Source organism: Erpetoichthys calabaricus, chromosome 1, assembly GCF_900747795.2.
Source record: "Erpetoichthys calabaricus chromosome 1, fErpCal1.3, whole genome shotgun sequence".
Classification (NCBI taxonomy): domain Eukaryota; kingdom Metazoa; phylum Chordata; class Cladistia; order Polypteriformes; family Polypteridae; genus Erpetoichthys; species Erpetoichthys calabaricus.
The window spans coordinates 130186184-130208849 of record NC_041394.2 but is presented as its reverse complement, the minus strand read 5'-3'; the positions used below and the strand labels follow the sequence as shown (position 1 = coordinate 130208849).

General features: G+C 38.1%; 1 protein-coding gene across 2 annotated transcripts in view; it reads right to left on the bottom strand.

The window, feature by feature from the left end:
* pdlim2 (PDZ and LIM domain 2 (mystique)) overlaps positions 1–22666 on the bottom strand; it is a 187531-nt gene that overhangs the window by 89494 nt on the left and 75371 nt on the right. For both annotated transcript variants that reach the window (XM_028806199.2, XM_028806208.2), the window contains exons 4-5: positions 1999–2068; positions 1189–1340 (exon numbers count right to left, since the gene is read on the bottom strand). In XM_028806199.2, the coding sequence (XP_028662032.1) occupies positions 1189–1340; positions 1999–2068 (222 nt within the window). The remainder of the gene's footprint in view (positions 1–1188; positions 1341–1998; positions 2069–22666) is intronic.

The window sequence follows — 22666 nt, the reverse complement described above, 5'->3', positions numbered from 1 at the left end:
GCCCCATCAAGCCTCCGTCCTGCACACGAGCAGTAGCTGTGGCCCCGGTGACTATGGACCCTCGGTCACTGCTTACTGTGCACCCAGCCGCCCACTGAGAATGAATGGGGTGTGGCTCCCACTGCCCCATTTATCAACCAGAGCCACCTGAGGGACACTACACTGTGCGAGCAGCGAAATCGCCTCCTCCAGCCACCGCTTGCAGCGTCCCCAAGCCAAAGATGACGGAGCGGCAGTTACCGAGGAGCCTGCATCACATCCCCCAGATAGATGAAGGAGCAGCCGCGGCCCTGTTTGTAAGTCGTATGTCAGATGTCGGATGTCCGTAACTTGGGGACTACCTGTACAAAGGAAGCCTTCCCTCAGTAAGCCAGTTCTGTAGGCTACAACTTTGATAAGCCTTAGCAGTTACTGAGATAATTAAATCAGAAAGAATAATAAAAAATAGCTAATGAGAAAATTAAAAAAAAAACCAATCTCAGAGTCTCTTTGTAGGTTTTCTGACTAAAGCCCAAGCATCAAGTCATACGGAGAACAGAAAGTAAAAGTAGTCATGCAAAATGAGAAACTAAGAGAAGAACAAGTGAGGAAGTGTCTCCTCCTTCAGTCTGAAGAATTCCCTATTAGACAGCACATGACAGAAGTGACCTTTATGAACTAGTACAGTGTTGTGGGAGCAAGCAAGAACATAACTTTGCAGTAAATGGCACAAAACAAAAATTATTCCTGAAAGACGCAACAGTCAATGGCAATAAAAACTTGTATCATATTTAAATGAAAGGCAAGAGTTTTTGAGGGAGGAAAGCAGAGATCCACACAAAGTTCTGATGAGCGTTCTAATGCCATACAGTAAATATTTCAGTTAGGAATCAACCCGGGGCTTGAGTGCTAGTTATCTAATGTCTTTATGCTTTACTGCCTTGTCTTCACTAAATTTCATGACTATAAAGCACCTCAGAATTGGACAGTGCATAATACTCAGAGGTAGCATGGAGGCATAGTTAATAGTGTTGCAACACATTTCCAGAGTACTTGCATAAAATCCTGGCCTGGTGAAGGGTAAGTGTTCAACTGACTGGGATTGGTGTATAGTAATAATTTTGATGAGTGGATGCCTCTCCTGCTCTGATATAAATTTCAAGAAACCAAGAATACAATAGACAAAAATACCAGTGGTGTTTACTGTACCTCTTGCTGCTGTAGGTGTTGTTCCACTTGCCATTGCCCATGGAATAACGAGAATTCAGTGGCTCTGGAGAAAAAGGACTGGCCAGTGGAGAAGTTGGACTTGGAAATGTATAGTTGTTAAAGTTCTCATCTCGGCTACACTGCAATGCCTCCTAGAAAAGAGGAGTAAAAACAAAGAGGATCTGTGAATAATGTAAATTTGTATTTTGTGTAGTCAGACCCAATGACTAAACACAAACAAAGCTAAAGATCACCTACAGCTGTTCTGAAACTACAGGCACCAGAATGACTCCATTGGTGTGGCATACTGTGTCAAAGTGACATACAGTATATGCGACTTCCTAACTCTGACAATCCAATAAACAACTTCCTAGTTTCTACCATGGCTTTCCCATATGTAGTTAGTGTATCTTTCCTATTCCCAAAGATCAGTGCTTTGACATTCACTCTGTACTGGTCAACACTCAAGAAAACAATTTTATCTTACTGTCTGGTAGACAAAGTATTGAACACATGTGGCACTACTCAATTTATAAAACGCTGTAATGTACAGCAATGGCAAGAGCAAGTACAAGTCACTGTGTATGAAAGCAGTTTAACAATACACACAGTCATGGTGCAGTGTGCTCATATGTCAGAGTAAGAATGTATACTGCATCTCCTGTTAGGTAATCAGTGTGATACTGTAAGGAAACCCACTACACAGTGCACTATAAAGGGTGCATGTTGCATCAGCGATTGGGCTCCATAAAATAGCAAAATACAGTGAAACATACTAGTGCCCAACTTATCACCCTTTACTCCACTTACCTGAAACTTGTAGCCAAGGTGATCTGGTGTTGAGACTCCATTAGACTGGCTGGCAGGAGCAGGCTCTGGTCTGTTGAAAACAAAAAAGATATTTAAGCATACAAAAAAAAAATTCCAAAAAAAATTGGACCAGCACTTGCGTAAATGTCAACAAAAAAGACAACAATTAATTAAACATCATTAGTTTAATATCTTTTTGTAAACAAGTGATAATCAAATCTAACCTAACTTTACCCATCTTGCTGGCAGGATTAAAATAAAATTAATACATTTTTTAGGAAATTAAGCTGTAATATGGCTTTGAAAGAAAGGTGGGTATGTGGCATGGCAATGCAGGGCAAACCTCTGTTAAATTGTTCATACTGTACCTACGCATACTTCTTTTAGGGTATCACCATTCAGGTTCTTTTGTCTTATTAAGAAGATTCAGTAGTTATCCTCTATGCCCACTCACAAGTTTAAAAGAAAAATCAATTTCTTAGAAATTTTCCAGATTGCTATTTTTTTTATAATGGAACTGGTCATAACTGTGTGGATAACACAAATCTGCATGGTAAATTTTGTCAGCATTGGTCCTAACTTCTTTCAACATCCACATTCCCAAATCCCCTATTAACTACACCCAAATGACTGGCACTCTGAGAGCTCTGCCATGGATATCCATGAAAATCTCACCTCACCAATTCTTCCAGCTAGTAGTTCATCTTCAAGCCAGAATAAAATCAGACAGAGCTTCAGTGCTGCCATCACATCAGGTGTGGGGAAGGTCTACTGAGTCACACATCATTTTATGTGTTTTCAGTTGATTTCAGTTGAATTTCAAATAGCAAAGATGGTTATAAAACAAAATATTGTTCAAAAAGTTGTTTTGTTCTAGTCTTTGTCCGCATCTTTTCTAGTCTTTTTTTTTCTAGTCTTCCATATGCAGTTCTACCCATTAATCGTTAATTTTTATAGTGCATTTTACATAAGTGTTATGTGGCGGTGTGTTTACAGGTTAACATATAACAAGATAAAGTATATTACATGATAATAAAGCAAATATTTAAAAGGTTTCTAAATATATCAAAGGAAAAAAAACTGAGGGAACTAAACTGACGTAGAATGAATTTGTGTGTGTGCGTATTCCGAAATGGACTTCCACCCTGTCAAAGGTCAGTGTCTGCTCAGTGTTTTTTCCTGAATCATAAAATTAAATAATATGTCTTGCATTATTTACAAAATCCACTTCTGATATAAGGTTAAATGATTTTAAAAATTTATGTAAACTTATTTAAAATGCAAAAGTAACACTTATAAAAAAAGTTCAGAAAGATTATTTTAACAGGTTCATAAAATTGTTCTTGGGAACTTTATTTTATGGTGACAGAAATAACAGGAAATTCTCATCATTCCAGCACAAACAGAAAAAACAGTATCAGTTTGCGGAAGATAAACTATGTGTAACAAAAGTAAAGACAATTTCTGCCATTAAGAACTTTTGATGACAATCTCTAATCAATCCTTATGTGCCACTATAAAATCATTTTTCATGTTATACTTTTCAGAATTACACTTATACTCATTGGTAGAAATAGTTTGTAACACAGCACACCAGATGGTACTTGAGCAAATAAATTCTGGCAGATATATTTTAACATCATTATGTTATTCAGTGTCAGGATGCAGTGATAATATGGCACAATGATCATGCTGCTAACATTTAGAGCTTGCTTTCTTACTTAGATGAAGGACATTAACTGTTTAGTTGACAGGTGAGAACACAGCCACAAACATGTTTAATAAGATTTAGTGTTGATCGCCAAAATTCACCCAAGAGTTCTTTGCACCTAATATGCTGTTTCCATCAAACATTTTCAAGGAAATACTCCTTGTGGCCAGGTTGGGTAAACATTTTTTTCAAGCGCCATATGATGCTTTTTGAGGCTTGCATGACATCACGGAGCTGTAGCAGCCATTTGCAGAAATTTTACACTTGCCTACTATAAGTTTGTTGCTGGTCTGCTTGTAATGTCACAACTGGATCAGTGCTGCAGGTGGATCTCCATCCAACATGTGTTTAAAAAAAAAAAAAATACTTGCAATACTTTCATTTGAAGAGTACACTAGCTGACCATAGTGAATACTGCCACCAGATATACAACACTGATCCTTGTCTGCTGGTAGTACAACACTGCTGGGCTAATTTGCATGCATAATTAATCATGTGCCCAGCTATGATCTAAAACAAACCTCAAAGGAGCCCTCCCCTCCTTATGTCAGAATGAGAACCCATTAAATAATAATAACAAAAGATTTATTGGAATTTACAAAGCTTTTCTTTCTTTTAGGAGTGCACAAGGACTGGACTGGTGAGTTTTTAGGTGTTGTGAAGAAATTAATCTGTGCTTGTCATTCTTCCTCATAGCAGAATAGCAACAATGCAAAAGAGAAGCCACCTTCGCAACAAAATGCAACAGGCTTTCTTTGATGATCCTAGGAGCACAGTAAATAACATGTTTCCAAACTTCCCTGGGCAGATTAACATGTTTGCCCTTAGGTGGCAAGTCAGATTAGGCAGAAAAACAGAGAGAAGGTGCTTTTTTATATGATTAGTTGCATAATATATTGCCATACTGGAGAAATCAAACAATTTCATATCAAGCACACTGAGCCAAAGAATTGTAATGAAAAAGAAACAAGTGCTTCCCACCTTCAAACCTATGAGACTATGACAGACTATGAGAGTTACGACAGTTACTACAGTACTCCCATCACTTTACCCACTTAACATATTCTCTATGTTTTTATTCCAATTTAGGATTGTATTTCGCCTCAGTAGGTAAAGAGATTAGAGGTAGGCCAATTTCACAGCCAGAGAGGTAATTTCTACAACTAACCTAACTAGCATGTCTGAGCAGGTGGTACAGAAAACCTATGAAGACTTACAAAAACCATAAACACTACCCACAGGTGTTATATGTAAACCCAGAATGCTAGATCTATGTACATCCGTTTTAACCACTGTACCACTCATATATTTAATGAAAAACAATCTGGAAGATGGAGCAAAATGACTGTACATAAGTAATCAATGGATACATTGACATATTAAGTGCAAAAACAACCAACGATATATTTTTTATTTAGAAACAGGAAAAAGTCTTCCAAAAATAAATAGCAACCAATATTTTTTTTCTTTCAATTACTAAAGTGTCCTCTCAAGTGATTCCCCTAACCTTGTGGATAATGCATGAAAACACTAACCTAGTTCTGGAATCTGTTCTTCTACTAAAAGCGTCCTGCTGCAAACTGACCGCCTAGCAGGTTACCCATTGTTTATATTTTCCACCTAATTAGGGCTATTATAGAGAAAACTGCTGAGGCTGAATTGCCCTCGTCCATTACTAACAGCGGAGATTAGATCTATGAATTGGCTTTGTTGGAAATACAGTGCTGCTTACAATGCTGTGTAGGCTCAGGAACAAAGCATTTACTAACTGAATCCAATTGGCTAACATGCAACAAAGGCAAATGAATTTCTCTTTATGCTGTTCTTCTATCTAAGTCCAAAGATCTCTAAACAGTGACATCTGAAAAGAACTCATATACCGTATGTTATGGTAAAGGAAATGTATATTGCAATTACTTAGTTTATAATTAGTCAATGAAACTGGGTGTTTCTGCATACAAATATCATAAGGTTATACCATACTATATGGGTGCATTCCAACATATAAACTCAGAATTAGGCAATCTGACTCAACAGTCAGACCCAATACTGCCTAAATGACTGCTTTTCTACTGGTACATCTTCTACTGAAATACTCATTAAAAATTAATATCACCTTAATTTCTGTCTAGCCAAATGAGCTGAAATGCTGGTTTCATATTTTACACCATGGAAGTATGTTTTGTTTCCTGCAAAGTATTGAGCAATAAAAAAAAATAGCACATTTTAATGTCAATTGATCTGACATGCTTCTCGTCACTACTATCAAAAACATTTTTGAGCAAATGCATAGATTCTGTTACAGTAAATAAACTTGTGTAATATGAAGATGACGTATAGTAAAGCAAAAATGAGTAACCAGAAGGACTAAATGGTAGGTTAAAATTCTCAAAAGTTTTAATTATGGAGGTCCAAGAGAGATCAGTCTGTTAAAACAGCGAATCACATGTTCTTGGACAATGATAGAAGTAAATTAGAACTGTATTCAGAAAAGAAACTAGGAAAAACTACTTCAAAGAATGGAGCTGTGGGAACCTGAAGTAAACTGCAGAGTCATGTAGTCAAAGTGTGTATCATCACAGATTAACAAAATAAATATATATAGATAACATTTTCTGACAATTTAGATATAAGCCACAAAATCAACATTTTTTAAATTGAAAGCAGACATACTGTGGCATGTCAGATATTTCTAAATAATCCACGGCAATTTTCTAAAAACATGGCAAGGTGGTGCCAAAAGACTCTGCTGTATGCACTCCTTATTTCTTTGAGATATTGTCATCAGCAAAAATTGAGGAGATGCCAACTGACAAAGCATCACCTACAGTAAAGTCAAAGAGTGTATGACAGAATGCACTCACAGCTTATTCTAATACCTTGAAAAAAATATGGTTTTAGGCTAACAATGTGCAGATCCTGTCGAGTCAATCTACTTTTTTTCTTCCTTCTGGCAGCATTTTCCTTTTTGTTGACAGATATACTCCATTCATGTATAATCTCTTGAAATCCAGGAAATAATGGAGCCAAGTTGCTAAAGCTTTTTGAATCTCTTTCTTGGTTTCAAAAAGTTAGAGAACATTCATATAACTGATAGTCACAGTTATAATGTAATGGATTTAACCTAACAAAGAGGGGGTAGTGCTCGTTTTGTTTTGATGAAGTACTGTATCACATATCAGATACTTGTAAGCTCTAGGCTAAAGAAACCCCCACCCTTATACCTGGCAATAGTACTAATTTGTTCTTTGTTCATAGGTTAAAGAGAACGTTTTTTAAAGATAAAAAGTAGCCCAAGAGGGGTAGGTTTTATAATAAAACTAATCCATCTTACATGGAGAGTACAATTTTGGTACTCTGTCAATAGAGCAAACCACTAGCTTTAAGCCATCAGAAAATGCATTTCTGAAAATGTCAGGTAATTGCAGGTATGTTTATCTGAGGCATCTCTACATGTGAGGAATGTTATCTTATGAAATGACAGAACCTGGACATAAGCCTTGCCATTACTAGGGCTTTCAGATGTGTGCATAGGGACTAGGATCCTGCATGACCTGCAGAGCACAAGATAAATGTTGCAGACACTGGGACCTTTTCACTCTCAAGCAGAGGAGAATTTGGGATCAGAACTCTGAAACAGGTTTTCACTGGTTTTACGAGGGGTATTCCAAAAGTCTATTTGCACAGACTTTTGAAATTGTTCCCCGTGGTGGATATTTTTCAGTCTTATTCAACTATTCACAAAAACCTCATGAAACTTTAGGGTTACTAGATCATCATGGAGACAAGAAATGAAGGTAAAAGTGAAGTCTGGTTCTTCAAATTGGATCAAGACACAAAGTAGCACAGCATGGCTTGGTCCGAAAAAGGAGCACCACTGCCAAAGCAAACCCAGCATGTGAAGTTTGCCATCAAGGTGATGTTCAACATTTTCTTCTCTCATGATAGAATCATGGCCGCCATCCCATTTAATGAAGGCCACACCATGTCATTAAGTGTCTACAAAAGAAATGCTTGGCTGAAGTGTACCAAAATCTCAAGAAAGATCACCCCAAATGCAAGTTGAGTGACTGGTACCAAGACCATTAATTTGCCTCTGGGATAAACCTTATGGATGATCAACCCTACTCACCTGATCTGTTCCCCTGTGATTGCTGGCTCTTCCACAAAATTAAGGCCAACATGTGTGGAAAATGCTACGAGGATCAAGAAGACATGATCAAGGAAGTGAACGAAGAGCTGGCAAAGCTGAAAAAAACAGTAATTCCAGGAGTGTTTTGAAAAATGGATCTACACACTGCAGAAGTGCATAAAGGACAGCAGCAATTATGTGAAGTACATTTTGTTAAAGCAAAATGACTTTTTGAACTCCCTTCAAAGATTCAAATGGAAAGGAGATGAACTATTTGGGTTGTGACAAAAATGGAAAAGTTGTAAGGTACAATGAACACAAATCAGATACCTGTAGTTTGCAAACTATGTTTCACTGTAAAGCTAGATGTCCTCCCTGCTAGGATTTAGCAAGAAGCAATAGTGAAATGTATGCTCAACTTATGTGTCAAGACAATAGTTGCTGTGATTTTATAGCTGTTAGAGGCTTTGGCAGTTTGCTCAATACTTTGTTGTTATTCTATTATAATATACACCTTTGTCAACAATTAGCCTCGATTAAAAAAATGTATATTTGGAAGTGACTGTACCAGTACTAACCTAACCAAATAAGTTACTAAGAATTTTTTCACAGATGTTCTTAGGCTGTTGTTCATGTCTCCCATGATCTGGAGAGGTTTATGATTTTCAATTCACAGACCCTGTGTCTCAATTAGTGTGGACCTCATCACTGAAGTTTCTGTAGCCCACTAGTACAACATGATGATTTTCAAGACTCGCCATTCAGAACTTGGGAAAGCGAGATGAATATTTTAAGCAAACAGTGATTAGAGAAGGGGAAGATACTCTAACTGCATTGTTGAAAAGTCGTAGAATGAATTATGAGGCTGTTTACTGGATTGCCAAGCAATAAAACTCAAAATTTTAAATGTTAAATAGTGTTCAAAGAGCCTTACCCTTCTCAGTTTGACATGATGTACTACACCCAAATACAATGATTCTAGCACAAGAAATTTCAAAAAAGCTATAGATGATTTTTGGCTGTGTGTGTGTGTTTAGTTGCTGAGCCTGGCTATGCACAATAAAAAGTACAGTATCTACTGCTCAGAAATCCTCCCTGTTTCCCATCTGTGTTGTAGACACATTGCAGTGTAGCCAAGATAAGCATTCAAGCAGCTACTCCTATCCAAGTCCACTTTCTCCACTGGTAAGTCCTTTTTCTCCAGAGTCAATGAGCCCCCACTATCCTGTGTGTAACGGTAAGTGGGACACCACCTATGGCAGTAGTATTTATTTTGCTTTATTTTCTTAAACTTTACATCATATCAAAGAAGGTAAGCTGTCCTGTGCCTAATACAGTATTACTAATACACCCTCTTAGCAGTTGGTTGAATATACTTTAAAATAGTGCTAAATACACCCTAGTCTCACTCAGTGGAGGTTACATTTTTGTAATTTCTTTTATGGGGAACAATAACAAATGAAAACACAGATAGAGTTGTTACAAAGTTGCTACAAAGACTTTATGTATCAATAATGAACAACATTGTTGAAATATTTATTTATTTTTATACAGCTGCCTATAGATGAAGCATAACTAAATATTAAGGGCTCTTCTGTTTTTGTCTGTTATGGTAGTTTACAAACATAAGAAACAAGTACTACAAATTTGATTTTGTTCATTATGATAAATTTCCATAAAACAAACATGCCTAAAAAAGGACAGATTGGTAAATGTAATTCTCTTTTAGTATATTGAAAAAGAAAAAAAATCATCATAATCCCTCACAGTACCTACTGACTCTAGTATTACATGGTAGATAACAGAATGGGCATAATTCTGCTGATTAACACAAAACATAAGTCACCATAGCTTTGCAGTAGGGAAAAAATATTTCACCTTCAGTAATCTGGCCCCAGGTGCTAAAGGCTACTGTGTGTTTAGACCACAGGAAAATGTGCAGATGTGAATTTGAGAACTGGGAATTCAGACAATTAACAGTTCAGCTAACGAGTTAATATGCTCATATAATCGGGCAGCACAAAGCACTCTGTACTGTGGACTAATTAGAGACGGAGACACTAGCAGCTCACCAAACACTGGGCCCATTCAGTATTGTAGTGGCATTTTAGGACTCACTCCTTTTGCCATGAAATATTGTTTCTGTTAGCTCGTAAGGTACTTTGTTTACAGAACTACAGTATATGAAGACTGACAGACATTTTAAAGGCCTAGAGAAGGCCTTGGAAGAAAACAGAGTAGGGTAAGGACACAGTTAATGTCGAGGGAATGGATTAAAAATCAACAAGGGTAGTCCTATAATGTGACCATCTCTAGAACAGGAATATTGCAGCAACAAAAAGTGGGAAAATCACTAAAAGGAAATTAATCTAATTAAGCAACAGGAATGTCATCAGATGGTAAACAGGAAAATGATGCTACCAGTGTTGTTAGTCATAATGCAGTTCTGTGAACTTATGTTTTAACTATTTTAACAGAATGCAGAAGAAATTAGGAATATGAAATGAGAAAAATGTCTCAAAAATATGGACCTTTTCAGCCATTGAAACAAACTGAAGAAAAAAATTTTTGGAAGTTCATACTCTGGTCACTTTGAGCTGTGAGAGGTCAAGACGGGGATGTGCTTCCTGTTATTTTGTTCCAAACACCAGAAAATTTTAACAGAAATATATTATGTTCAGATACTTACAATTCAACAAACAAGTAAACTTTACAGATGGCTATCTTACTGGAGGAGTAGGGTAGATACCAGATCTAAATAACAACCACACAGCTATGTGCTCGGTGTCCTGCAGTTCTTTGAACAAGAAAAATTATTCTAATTCCATAAAATTTAATAAGTTTTGATATTGGCAAGGACTTGCCTTGTGATGAGGCAACTGGTTTAGAGCAAATTACCTGAGCCACAGTAGCCCGCCAGGACGAACTTGAGCACCCTGCCCTACATATAAACTTTGTACATACTTAAAGGTTATCCAAATTTTCAGCATTCCTTTTTACCATTTTATTATTGCTGAGATAATTGTTTGCTTTTATAATTTCTTTACACGCTCATTTATCCAGAGTCTACATTTGCTGTCAGAAATATGAAGTACTTACAGATCTTAATATGCAAAGACTCAAGCCCGTGTCACTGAAACATACAAACTGTGTAAATGAGAAAAGCACTATAGCCACTGAAAGAGATGAGCCTGGATGATATTTGCATTAAACAACATTTACTACATCAGTCTAACTCATGTAAAATTTCTAATTTAAATCTATACTAATAAAAGGCAAAGCCCTCACTGACTCACTCACTCACTGACTGACTCACTCATCACTAATTCTTCAACTTCCCGTGTAGGTGGAAGGCTGAAATTTGGCAGGCTCATTCCTTACAGTTTACTTACAAAAGTTAGGCAGGTTTCATTTCGAAATTCTACGCGTAACGGACATAACTGGAACCTACTTTCGTATACTGTATACGGCCATAGCAGGCAGCTCGGTCGCCGTGTGAGGCGGTTGCTTCTTGCGTCTTGCATCATCACGCCTCCCACGTGATTGAGTGGCTGTCCATATAAGGTAAATATTCGCGGGTGAAGGACTGTGCTTAGCATATTCATAAGTGCAGCTGCTGCGGAAATCAGCACGCCTCCCACGTAATTGACTGCCTGCCCATATAAGGCCGTTCTTCGCTGCGGTGTGTTCATTCCTTTCCTTGCTTCACCAAGGCAGCAGCCTTTTCACAGCTTCTCCACTGTTTTATAAACGAACGACATATAACGCCGTTCTTTTTCCTTGCTTCGCCAAGGAAGCAGCCTTTTTATTTAATCCACGGGTTCTGCGCTGTTTTATTGTTCATTTATTATGATTGTTATAGTTATTGTGTAGGTTTTATTTAATCCTCGGGTTCTCCGCTGTTTTATTGTTCATTTGTTAAGATTGTTATTGTGTAGGTATTTTACACTTAGTTTACTGTTCAGGTACCCATTTCCTTTATTTAATCCGCGGCTTCTCTGCTGTTGTTTTGTTCGTTTATTACGATTATAGTTATTTGAATCCCTTTCTTTGCCTGACTGCCTGCCCATATAAGGCGCTCTGCAGTTTTTTTGTGAAGCGGCCTTTACACAGCTTCTTCGCTGTGTTATAAACGAACACCATATAAGGCCGTCCTTTTTCCTTGCTTCGCGGTTCTCTACTGTTTTATTGTTCGTTTATTACGATTGTTATGGTTATTGTGTAGCTATTTTAGACTTAGTTTACTGTTCAGGTACCCATTTCCTTTATTTAATCCGCTGCCTGCCCATATAAGGCGCTCCACTGTTTTTTTGTGAAACAGCCTTTACGCAGCTTCTCCGCTATTTTTTAAACGAACGCCATATAAGGCTGTCGTTTTTGCTTGCTTCGAAAAGGAAGCAGCTTTTTTATTTAATCCATGGGTTATTATTTCGTTTATTACGATTGTTATAATTATTGTGTAGGTATTTTATACTTTGTTTACTGATCAAGTACCCATTCCCTTTATTCTTCCAACTGTACCCCTATTAACATGTCCATCGAGGTGATCACCATCAATCAAAGAACTATCACTTACTGAGTGGTGTCCATTCCCAGAGATGGCGCCTGCCTTTTCCATTCTCTGTGTTACATATTGCACGGACATATCAGGCTCACTTTTGATATCCGCAGGGACATTGTGTCTTATGTATTAAATGACTGGGACAGGTTCAAAGTGTGGACTGATGATGGTACAGGAGATAATTATAGTACGCACGAGCACTATAAGACTGAAATGCTTAAGCCCTTCACCTATGGTTCGGCATGTGAGTTGATGGCTGCCGCTGAATTGTTTGGTTGTCGCTTTCAAGTGTACCGAAATGGCCAAATATTTTACACCTTTGGAGAACTGTCAATGCCTCTTAAACATCTTAGATTCACAGGTAACGATTTGAGTAGTGGACACTTTGATGTTTATGAATATTTCAACTCTCAAAAGATGGATGTGAAGTTATTGATGAAGCCAGTTGTATGCTTATATCGATTGACACATACCGAATGTCAGTTCAACACAAATCCAGCTCGAGCTGATTATGACAGCAGCAATCCAAGCTGTGAGAACACAGTAAAAAGGAGGCGTATCAGACGTCGTGGTAGATTTTCTGATGCAGCTAGATGGAAGCAACTTCATGCAGCTGCCGCCAAATACTCGCAGAAAAATCCACAAGTTAATAAACACGCTGTGGCTAAATACTCGCAAGCACATCCACAACTTCATAGGGACGCTGTCACTAAATACTCGCAAGCACATCCACAAGTTAATAGGGACGCTGTCGCTAAATACTTGCAAGCACATCCACAAGTTAATAGGGACGCTGTCGCTAAATACTCGCAAGCACATCCACAAGTTAATAGGGACGCTGTCGCTAAAAACTCGCAAGCACATCCACAAGTTCATAGAGACGCTGTCGCTAAATACACGGAGGCAAATCCACAAGTTAATAGAGCTTCTGTTTCTAGATACGATCCCAATAATGAAAAGCGGCTCATACGAAAACAACAGGTTTGGCTCAAAAAAGCCAATTGTGGATTTGAAGAAGACCCAAACATACATTATGAGTCTGACAAAACAGTACACATTGGATCCATGGATGTTCACTGTGATTATTGTCAAGCTCAGAAGTGGAAATGCGAGTCTCCTGGTTTGTGCTGTAACGGTGGTCTCTCTCACTCCTTTACGTAAGCTTCCTGACCTTCTTGAGAGCCTGTTAAATGCCGTTAAATGGCGAACATCCTCAAATATTCGAAAGTACAACAGCGCATTTCAAATGACGTCATTTGGTGCTAACCAAATCGTTGAGGGAAATTTTATGCCTTCATTTAAAGTTCAGGGACAAGTGTATCACTTGATTGGCAGTCTTTTACCTATGCCGAGTGAGGAACACAAATTTTTGCAAATTTATTTCGTCGGGGACGATGAAAAGGAGCACAAATCCGCTGCGCTAATTTTTCTGGACTTAACATAACCCTGGTCAAGCAATTACAAAAAATGCTCCATGACTGTAACACCTACATCTAGGACTTCCACTCCACAATGGACAGTATTTCAGATGATGACAAAGACTTCAAAGTTGTCACTCACGCAGACAAAAAACCATTACATGCACACAAAGGCAGATTTAATAAACCCACAGTTCATCAAGTTGGTGTTGTCATCGTTGGGCAAACGTTCAACAATAGAGATTTTGTCTTGAAAACCAGAGACAATAAACTACAACGCATTAAGGAAACCCACAGAGCCTATGATGCACTTCAATATCCTCTCATGTTCTGCTATGGTGAAGACCACTATTCTGTGTCTATACCTCAAGTTCATGCTACCAGTAAGTTACCTATGAACAAAACCGTCTCTGCAGCAAACTTCTTTTCATACCGGCTTATGATCAGACAACATCATGATAATACTATCCTTTTCTTCCGAACTTTATTAAATCAGTTTTTAGTTGATATGTACGCAAAAATTGAATCCGAAAGACTAAATTATATCAGACTAAATCAGAAAAAACTACGAGCTGAAAATTACGTTCACTTAAAAGATGCTATTGACAAAAATGACACTGATTTAATAGAACTTGGTCAAGCTGTGATATTACCATCTTCCTTCACTGGAGGACCTCGCTATATGCACGAGCGTACACAAGACGCAATGACATACGTACGTCATTATGGCCACCCTGACTTATTCATCACATTTACTTGCAATCCTAAATGGCCTGACATCACTGAAATTCTCCTTCCACGTCAAAAACTTCACGATCGCCACGACCTTATCAGTCGTGTATTTCATCTCAAGATTCGCAAAATGATAGACTTGCTCACGAAGAGTAACATTTTCGGCTGTACAAATTGCTACATGTACACCATAGAGTGGCAAAAGCGAGGTATTCCCCATGCACACATTCTATTGTGGCTAAAGGATGGGATTAAACCAGCTCTCATCGATGAAGTCATCCATGCGGAAATTCCTGATCCACAGACTGACCCTGCCCTACACAAAATAGTAAAATCCACCATGATTCACGGCCCATGTGGACCTCATAATACTGTATCAACTCACCCTGCATGATCAACAGAATATGCACTAAGAAGTACCCGCGTCCGTTCATCTCAGAAACTCAGACCAGAGAAGATGGTTACCCTCAGTACTGCCGGCGCGCACCTGCTGATGGAGGTCATACAATTAACATCAAAGGAGTAAATATTGACAACAGATGGGTGGTCCCTTATAGTCCTGTGCTGTCCCGCTTCTTCAATGCTCACATCAATGTCGAATTTTGCAGTTCAGTAAAATCAATCAAATACATCTGCAAGTATGTTAACAAGGGAAGTGACCAGGCAGTATTTACAATACAAAATCAAAATGACGAAGTATCTCGATACGAAGCTGGTCGTTACATTAGTAGCTCTGAAGCAGCCTGGTGCATTTTCTGTTTTCCCATTCAAGAACGTTTCCCTCCGGTCGTTCATCTTGCTCTGCATCTTGAGAACGGACAAAGAATTTATGTCACAGAAGACAACGTTGGCGATAGAGTACAAAATCCACCACAAACCACCCTTTTAGCGTTCTTTGACCTTTGCAAACACGATGATTTTGCAAAACAACTTCATTATAATGAAATTCCATCATATTATGTGTGGGCAAACAACATGTTTCATCGAAGGAAACAGGGCAACCCTGTACCAGGACATTCGGGAGTGAAAAAGGATAATGTACTGGGACGGGTCTACACTGTACACCCGAATAACTCTGAATGCTACCATCTTCGACTGCTGCTCAACAAAATCACAGGTCCCACATCTTTCAAACCTCTCAGAACAGTTGATGGTGTCCTACATCCGACCTATAAGTCAGCCTGCAGGGCACTCTGTTTATTACATGACGATATCAACTGGGACGAGACTCTACAGGAAGCTGCTCTGTCTCGCTCACCTCAAAAGATCCGTGAACTGTTTGCTGTCATGTTGGTGTTCTGCCAAATGAAAAACCCCTTAAACCTATGGGAAAAACATAAAGACAGCATAGCAGAAGATATTAGGAGACAGACTGAAAGAGATCATATACGAACAGAAGTCCACCAGTGGTTAAATTTGATCTATAACAACTGTCTACAGTTGCTTGAAAACTACGTAATTGGTATTGGAGGTCAATCTCTTCATCATTATGGTTTGCCTTCACATTTAACAGAACTGGCACAACTTACGTCAAATCCCGAGTACTTGAAAGAGACATCTTACAACACCTCACAATTGGCCAATATAGTCACAAATAACGAGCGGTTGCTAAATAGTGACCAAAAGTCAGTTTATGACCAAATCATGAGCAGCATTGCGTCAGCCACTGGCACGGTGTTTTTCCTTGATGCTCCAGGAGGAACTGGTAAGACATTCCTAATAAACCTTCTATGGCAAAACGTAACATTGCCATAGCTGTGGCTTCTTCTGGCATTGCTGCAACTCTTCTAGAGGGTGGCAGAACTGCTCATTCAGCTTTCAAGCTGCCTCTGAACCTCAACCATACTGAATCCCCCATGTGTAACATATCAAAGCAGAAGTGCTGCAACATTGTCAGCTTATTGTCTGGGATGAATGCACTATGGCACACAGAGCAGGTATTGAGGCTTTAGACAGGACCCTCCAAGACATCCGAAACACCAACAAACTTATGGGAGGCTTGACAGTGTTACTGGCTGGAGACTTCCGCCAAACCCTACCAGTCGTGCCCAGGGGAACACGCGCTGATGAAGTTAAAGCATCTCTGAAATCTTCATACCTATGGCCACAAATCAATGTTGCTACTTTAAAAATAAACATGAGAGTTCATTTGAAAGGCGACAAAAAAGCCAAGGAGTTCTCTGCTCTTCTGATGAGTATAGGTGATGGCACCTTCATACAAGAAAATCGTAAAATAAATATTCCTACAAATCTCTGTCTCATCGTGAATACCTTACAAAGCCTTCTTCAAAATGTTTACCCCGATCTACGAAATCTCCACCAAAATGACGTGTCATGGTTAAGAGAGAGAGCTATCCTGACACCAAAAAATGACATGACTACGACTATAAACCACATTTTACTTCAAGAACTGCCTTCACAACCAAAAACATATTAATCTGTTGATTCGGTTGTAGAAGCAGAAGACGCGGTACATTATCCGATAGAGTTTCTCAACACTCTAAATCCTCCAGGCACTCCTGAGCATAATCTCATTTTGAAGCTTGGGGCACCAATAATGTTACTGAGAAACTTACAGCCACCGAAACTTTGTAACGGCACGAGACTTCAGGTCACATCTCTACAAAACAACCTGATTGAAGTAACTATTTTTACTGGCAGTGCCTCAGGTGACACAGTTTTTATTCCTCGCATCCCCGTTATACCATCTAATCTCCCATTTCAATTCAAACGCATTCAATTTCCAGTAAGGCTCTGCTTCGCAATGACAATTAATAAGTCTCAAGGACAAACACTACAAAAGGTTGGCATTGATTTGAGGCAGGATTGCTTTTCACATGGCCAACTGTATGTTGCATGCTCAAGAGTAAGCTCAGCGCACAGCTTGGTCATATTACAACCGGAGGGCCGAACTGACAACGTGGTATACAAAGAGATCCTTAACAAATAACTTTTTTGTATATTTTCCCTCAGTTTAAAAATGTTTACTTTTTTCTTAATAAAAATATTCATGCAGTATTTCGCCGCTGCGAAGCGCGGGTATTTTGCTAGTCTTCTATAAAAGAAAAGTTTAATAATAAACCCAGACATCATTCACAAAAGCTGAAATTTTTAGTAATTGACAGGCACCCACTTGGGAATCTTGAAAGTTTACAATATCTATCTGGAGTGGTAGAACAGTATCATATTGTATCGCTTATTACTCTCCAGTACTAATCTTTTTCACTCAGTTAATAGTTGTACATTTCGGCCCCTTTGTTCTGGGTAAGTCTTTTTGCAGAGAGGCTGGTTTACTTGTATCCTTGAGTAACTGCCTCTCTTTATAGAGCCCTGGATAATGGATAACCAATTTCTGGACTACTTTGTAAAGCACGTGTCTCCTCCACATTCTTTCTGCCTCAAGAGAACAGTATCATGGATCTTAGCAAGAAAACTATGTTGTTTATTCTCGAGTGCACCAACCCAGTGACCTCTGTCACAAACATCCACTTTTTTATTTCCAGGAAATAAGATGTACCAACTACACTGATTTTTAAAGAAAATATGAGGTTAAAGGAGAGTGGCTCTTATAACAATTGTTTCTGGCATGACAACATTTCTTCACACAAGACAGTAATGCATCAGTTTCTCTTATTCCATCAACCTTTTCATTCAATTATTTCTTGAGCTCACTTATTTCAGTATATGATAGTAGGGAAGCCAAGTCCTTGTAGGAAGCTTTGGTTCCAAAAATTCTATCTTTAATCTCATTCTTCAATTCTCTTGTCTAAGACAGGCATGCCAAAATGACAAAACTGCTTTTCCTGTTCAAATTTCTTTCCAACCACTACCAATATTTGTCTTGTTCACAATAATGTTTTCATCATTATTCAAAGATCTTTCTCAGAGTCTACCACCATGCCTTAGTTCTCTTTTATGTGTGCTTTTCTATAGCTACCCTCATACCATGACCTCAAACATTAGTACAACCTTAGATACTAGAAAATATAAAATAACTTCCCACACAACAATATGACTGTACTCAAGTCATCTTTTAGATCTTATTTTCTGCACAGTACATCAGAATCTGCATCCTGGAGAAATATGCACCAAGTGCCATGGCGATGGAGACCAACTATTGTGGGAAAACAAATACACAGTTGACAAAGGCATTTAAAAGACCAGACAGAACTGAAGGTTGGCACATTTAAAGAAAGCGATGAGGAAACTATTCTGAATAATATTCTTTCCTGTAGTTATGAATTTTCAGTATAAAACTTCTAACTGTAAAATGTAGAACTTGTCATTGCCTGAGAGATACTGAAAAACCAAATGTAAGTGGAATGCAATTGTTGTATGAGAAAGTGCAATAGCCAGAACACTTCATGAAATCAGCAGTGAAAACCAAATGTGGCTGACGTCTCAGATTTCTGAACAGTCAGCTTGATAATACATATATCGACAACTATCCTAAAAGATATTTAGTCAAGGTTTGATGAATTCGTGTTTCACAAAGGATGCTGAACACATGATGTGGCTGGAATCATTAGCAACTATTGATGAAAATGTGGCATAGAAAGGAAAACAAATGAAGTCCTACGAGAGCATGGAATCATTCTGCCAGTCATGTAAAGGAAGACAACTTGGATTGGATATATGCTAAAATGGAATGACCCGATGAAAGAATTAATGGAGAGGAAATTCCTGGAGAGAAGACGAAGAGGAAAGAAAAAGATGACAGTCTTAGGTATAGTTCAGAAAGAAGGATATATGAAAAGATGAAGAGCTAAATACAGAGTACTGTATATTGTGCTTAAATCCTGTCTTACAGACAGAACACTTGATGATGACGAACTGTTGCCTAGCAAAGCAGATAACTCATAACCTGGTCACAATACTTAAAAACAGATAGTAAAAGAAAGAACACTGAAGGAGGCAGCCACAGTTATAATTTACCTTTTCCATCTTGCTGCATGCTTATTAAAGTATTTTTTCTGGATGTGTTTTTTCTTTTTTTTCATTTTCCAGTTCTGTATATAGGACCAATATAGCACCTTTCAATCTTTTAATCTGAAATTTGATTATTTTGGAATCAAGGATTCTGCTCAGTTTGTGGCTGTGGCAGGAACACTGCAATTTAGCTGGATTCCTGAATCCTCAAGCACATCATGATGCTGTTATTTTTGGGAGACAGACGAAGGGAAGTGGCCTGAACAAAGCACATTAAAAAAAAAAACCCAAAAGAAAGAGGGGTGGGAGACAGTAAGAACTGTGGGTTTCAAAAAGAGCCAGCCTCTGTTGGCACAAGGCATTAGTACTTGGCATAACTCTGTAGTCTATATAGTTTTTCTTAGTCAGACACCACTGTCTTTTTTTTTCCCTCTTTGCTTGTTTACTATGTCTGAAGCACAGTTTTGCATACAACTGCAAAATAAACTTTGCTAACTCATGCCTTGCTCTTGGAGATGTTGTTAACACTGTGTTTTAAAGTAGTTAAATTCCTTACAATTTCGTATTATTTCTACTTATTTGCCAATCCCAGAAAGACGTGCAGGCCTTTTTTCATGTTCTCTTATGTTAAGCCAGGATAGGAAAAAGCTGGCACTTCATTTTTGTGCCATGCTACATGGCTGCATTACATGGCTGCATTACATAACTCACATTACATTACTGTACAAAATCCAACGTCCAGTGACAACAAGAATTCTCTTATAGAGAATTCGGACAGTCTGCTCCTTATTATGTGTAAATTATAAAAACTAGTCCCTAAGTTTCTCTTTGAATTGCATTGGATAACCACTGTTTTCATCAGTGTAAAATTGCATCTTTTGAGGTATTAACAGATATTCAGAAAGAGTCTGATTCTGCCATTTAACCAATCACCAAAAAATGGGTTGAAATCAGTAGTTACATTCAGGTGGGCAGATATACTGTCATAGAAATTCATTCAGTGTTTGGTTACCATGGTTTCTCAGTGTAGAAAGGCAAGACCAAATGAATATGAAATAGAAAAATCACACATGAAGTTGGGGCATGCCTAACTTATGGATGTGCTGATATTGCACATCTACATAACCAAGAGGAAGAAAACTGGTAAAAGTCAGGACAAAATTCAACAAAAACTACTGACCACTGAACTCCTGCCCCACCATCCTTTCAACTAACAGGCATTATGTCATTGCAATATTCAAATCATCCCACAACTGTACTACATTTTGTTTAAGTTCTGTCAAGAGGCAGCAGCTAGCAATGGTATCATTTAATTTCTGTAGCATTTAGTGTCACATTCATCTTCTTTTTTTTATTCATTTTCTTAACTTTTGGAAAATCTTTAAAATGTAACATTAACAAAATTAAAGAACAATGCAGTATGCAGTTTGGCAGAAAAATAATGTACACATTAGGCACTCTGCGGTGGGTTGGCACCCTGCCCGGGATTGGTTCCTGCCTTGTGCCCTGTGTTGGCTGGGATTGGCTCCAGCAGACCCCCGTGACCCTGTGTTCGGATTCAGCGGGTTGGAAAATGGATGGATGGACATTAGGCACTGAAACATATACAGTAGTAATCGCATTGCTTTCCTATTTTGCACTTTTGAAATATTGGTCACATGCAAGTTTAGTATAGTTTACAGTTCTACTGCTCGTCACCAAGACAATATATTATTTCTACACACTAATTCTTTTGATTAAACAAGAAGACAATACAACAGGTGTTTTCCGTTACTGGGACGGAAAAAAGCATTTCTGTGTGAAGGCATAAAAATGAAGTGCATCCTTGCATCTTCTAAGATGGGGTGCACAAAAGGCCACATAGCTTAACTCAGTCACGTTGTCTTCACCTACTGAAATGGCTCAGAGATCAATATACCACATACACACAAACATAAACCAAATAAAGAAATACTTTTTAGGGTCTTTTGTAACAGTTATTCCATTCACTTTATGAGTGATACCTGGATACTTTAAGATAAACTAAATTGGGCTTATATTTGCCACCTGGGTTTAGATATATCACTACTTTCTGGTAAATTTTAAGTATGCTGTGAATGTACTTTGGGGTTATTGTTTTTTCAGTATTTAGTAACTCCAATTATAGGCCAGAAAAGAAGGCATTGTTGTTGACAACAATGTTTTTAGTCAAAAGAGATACTGTTTACGCAAATAAAATGCATGTAATTTAGGAGCCATTAGTTACACATGTGTAGTACATATAATGCTTAAATGGTTAAACTTGGCAAAACCAAGGTTTTCATTGTTGTTTGCTTGCTGCTAATTTATACTGTTTGTGTAGGGATTCCAAAGAAGAAATACATACATTATTTAGGGTATATAACTATATAAAAATAAAAACCTAAAACGTTGAAACATTACTTTCATGGACAATTGGAATAAGGCTATTGATAACTGGTGCCTCTACAAGATTTACTTTCTGACTTGAGTTCAGTGTCACTGGGGCAGGCACCTACCCAACACAAACTTTAACTGGATGAAGGAGAGTGACACATGCTGACCTTTGTACTATTTCTAAACCTAAGGAAGGACCCTTGCTCAGCTTTGTGGCTCTGATCTTTTGGAATTTTCTTCTTAGGCCCCATCTATTATCTCTGGCTTTTTAATTGCAGTCCCTTCATTTATGATTTCAAATGGTCCGATATTCAATGTGATTGTACTATCTCTGCTGAAGTATAGGATGCTAACTTGGTCTGCTTGTCTTGAAAGCATTATACCCTGTTCATGTCTTTCAGTTGTATTCTGTTGTGCTTGAGCGGTTCAGCTCCATTTGTTACACGGCCCATCACTACTTCTAAGTACTTTTGGATTTGTAGAATTTCATTTGATGCTGGCAGTCGAAAATCTGTCAGGTACACTTTCAGAGTCTTCCTATTGTCTATCCTGGTGCTTTTTTGCAAGTGCTTTCTTAATTGATTAATTAATTAATTAACTGGCACCTAAGGTTTTTGTAATGTAAATCTGTAAAGTGTTTTTAATGTTGCTATATGAAATAAAGACTGATCTATATTATTTACAAAGCAGTATATGACCTTTACACCGTATAAGTGACTCATTAGCAAATGTGGCTTTCTGAATGATAATGTCTTATTAATCAAAGTTTTTTTATTATCACAGCTTATCAC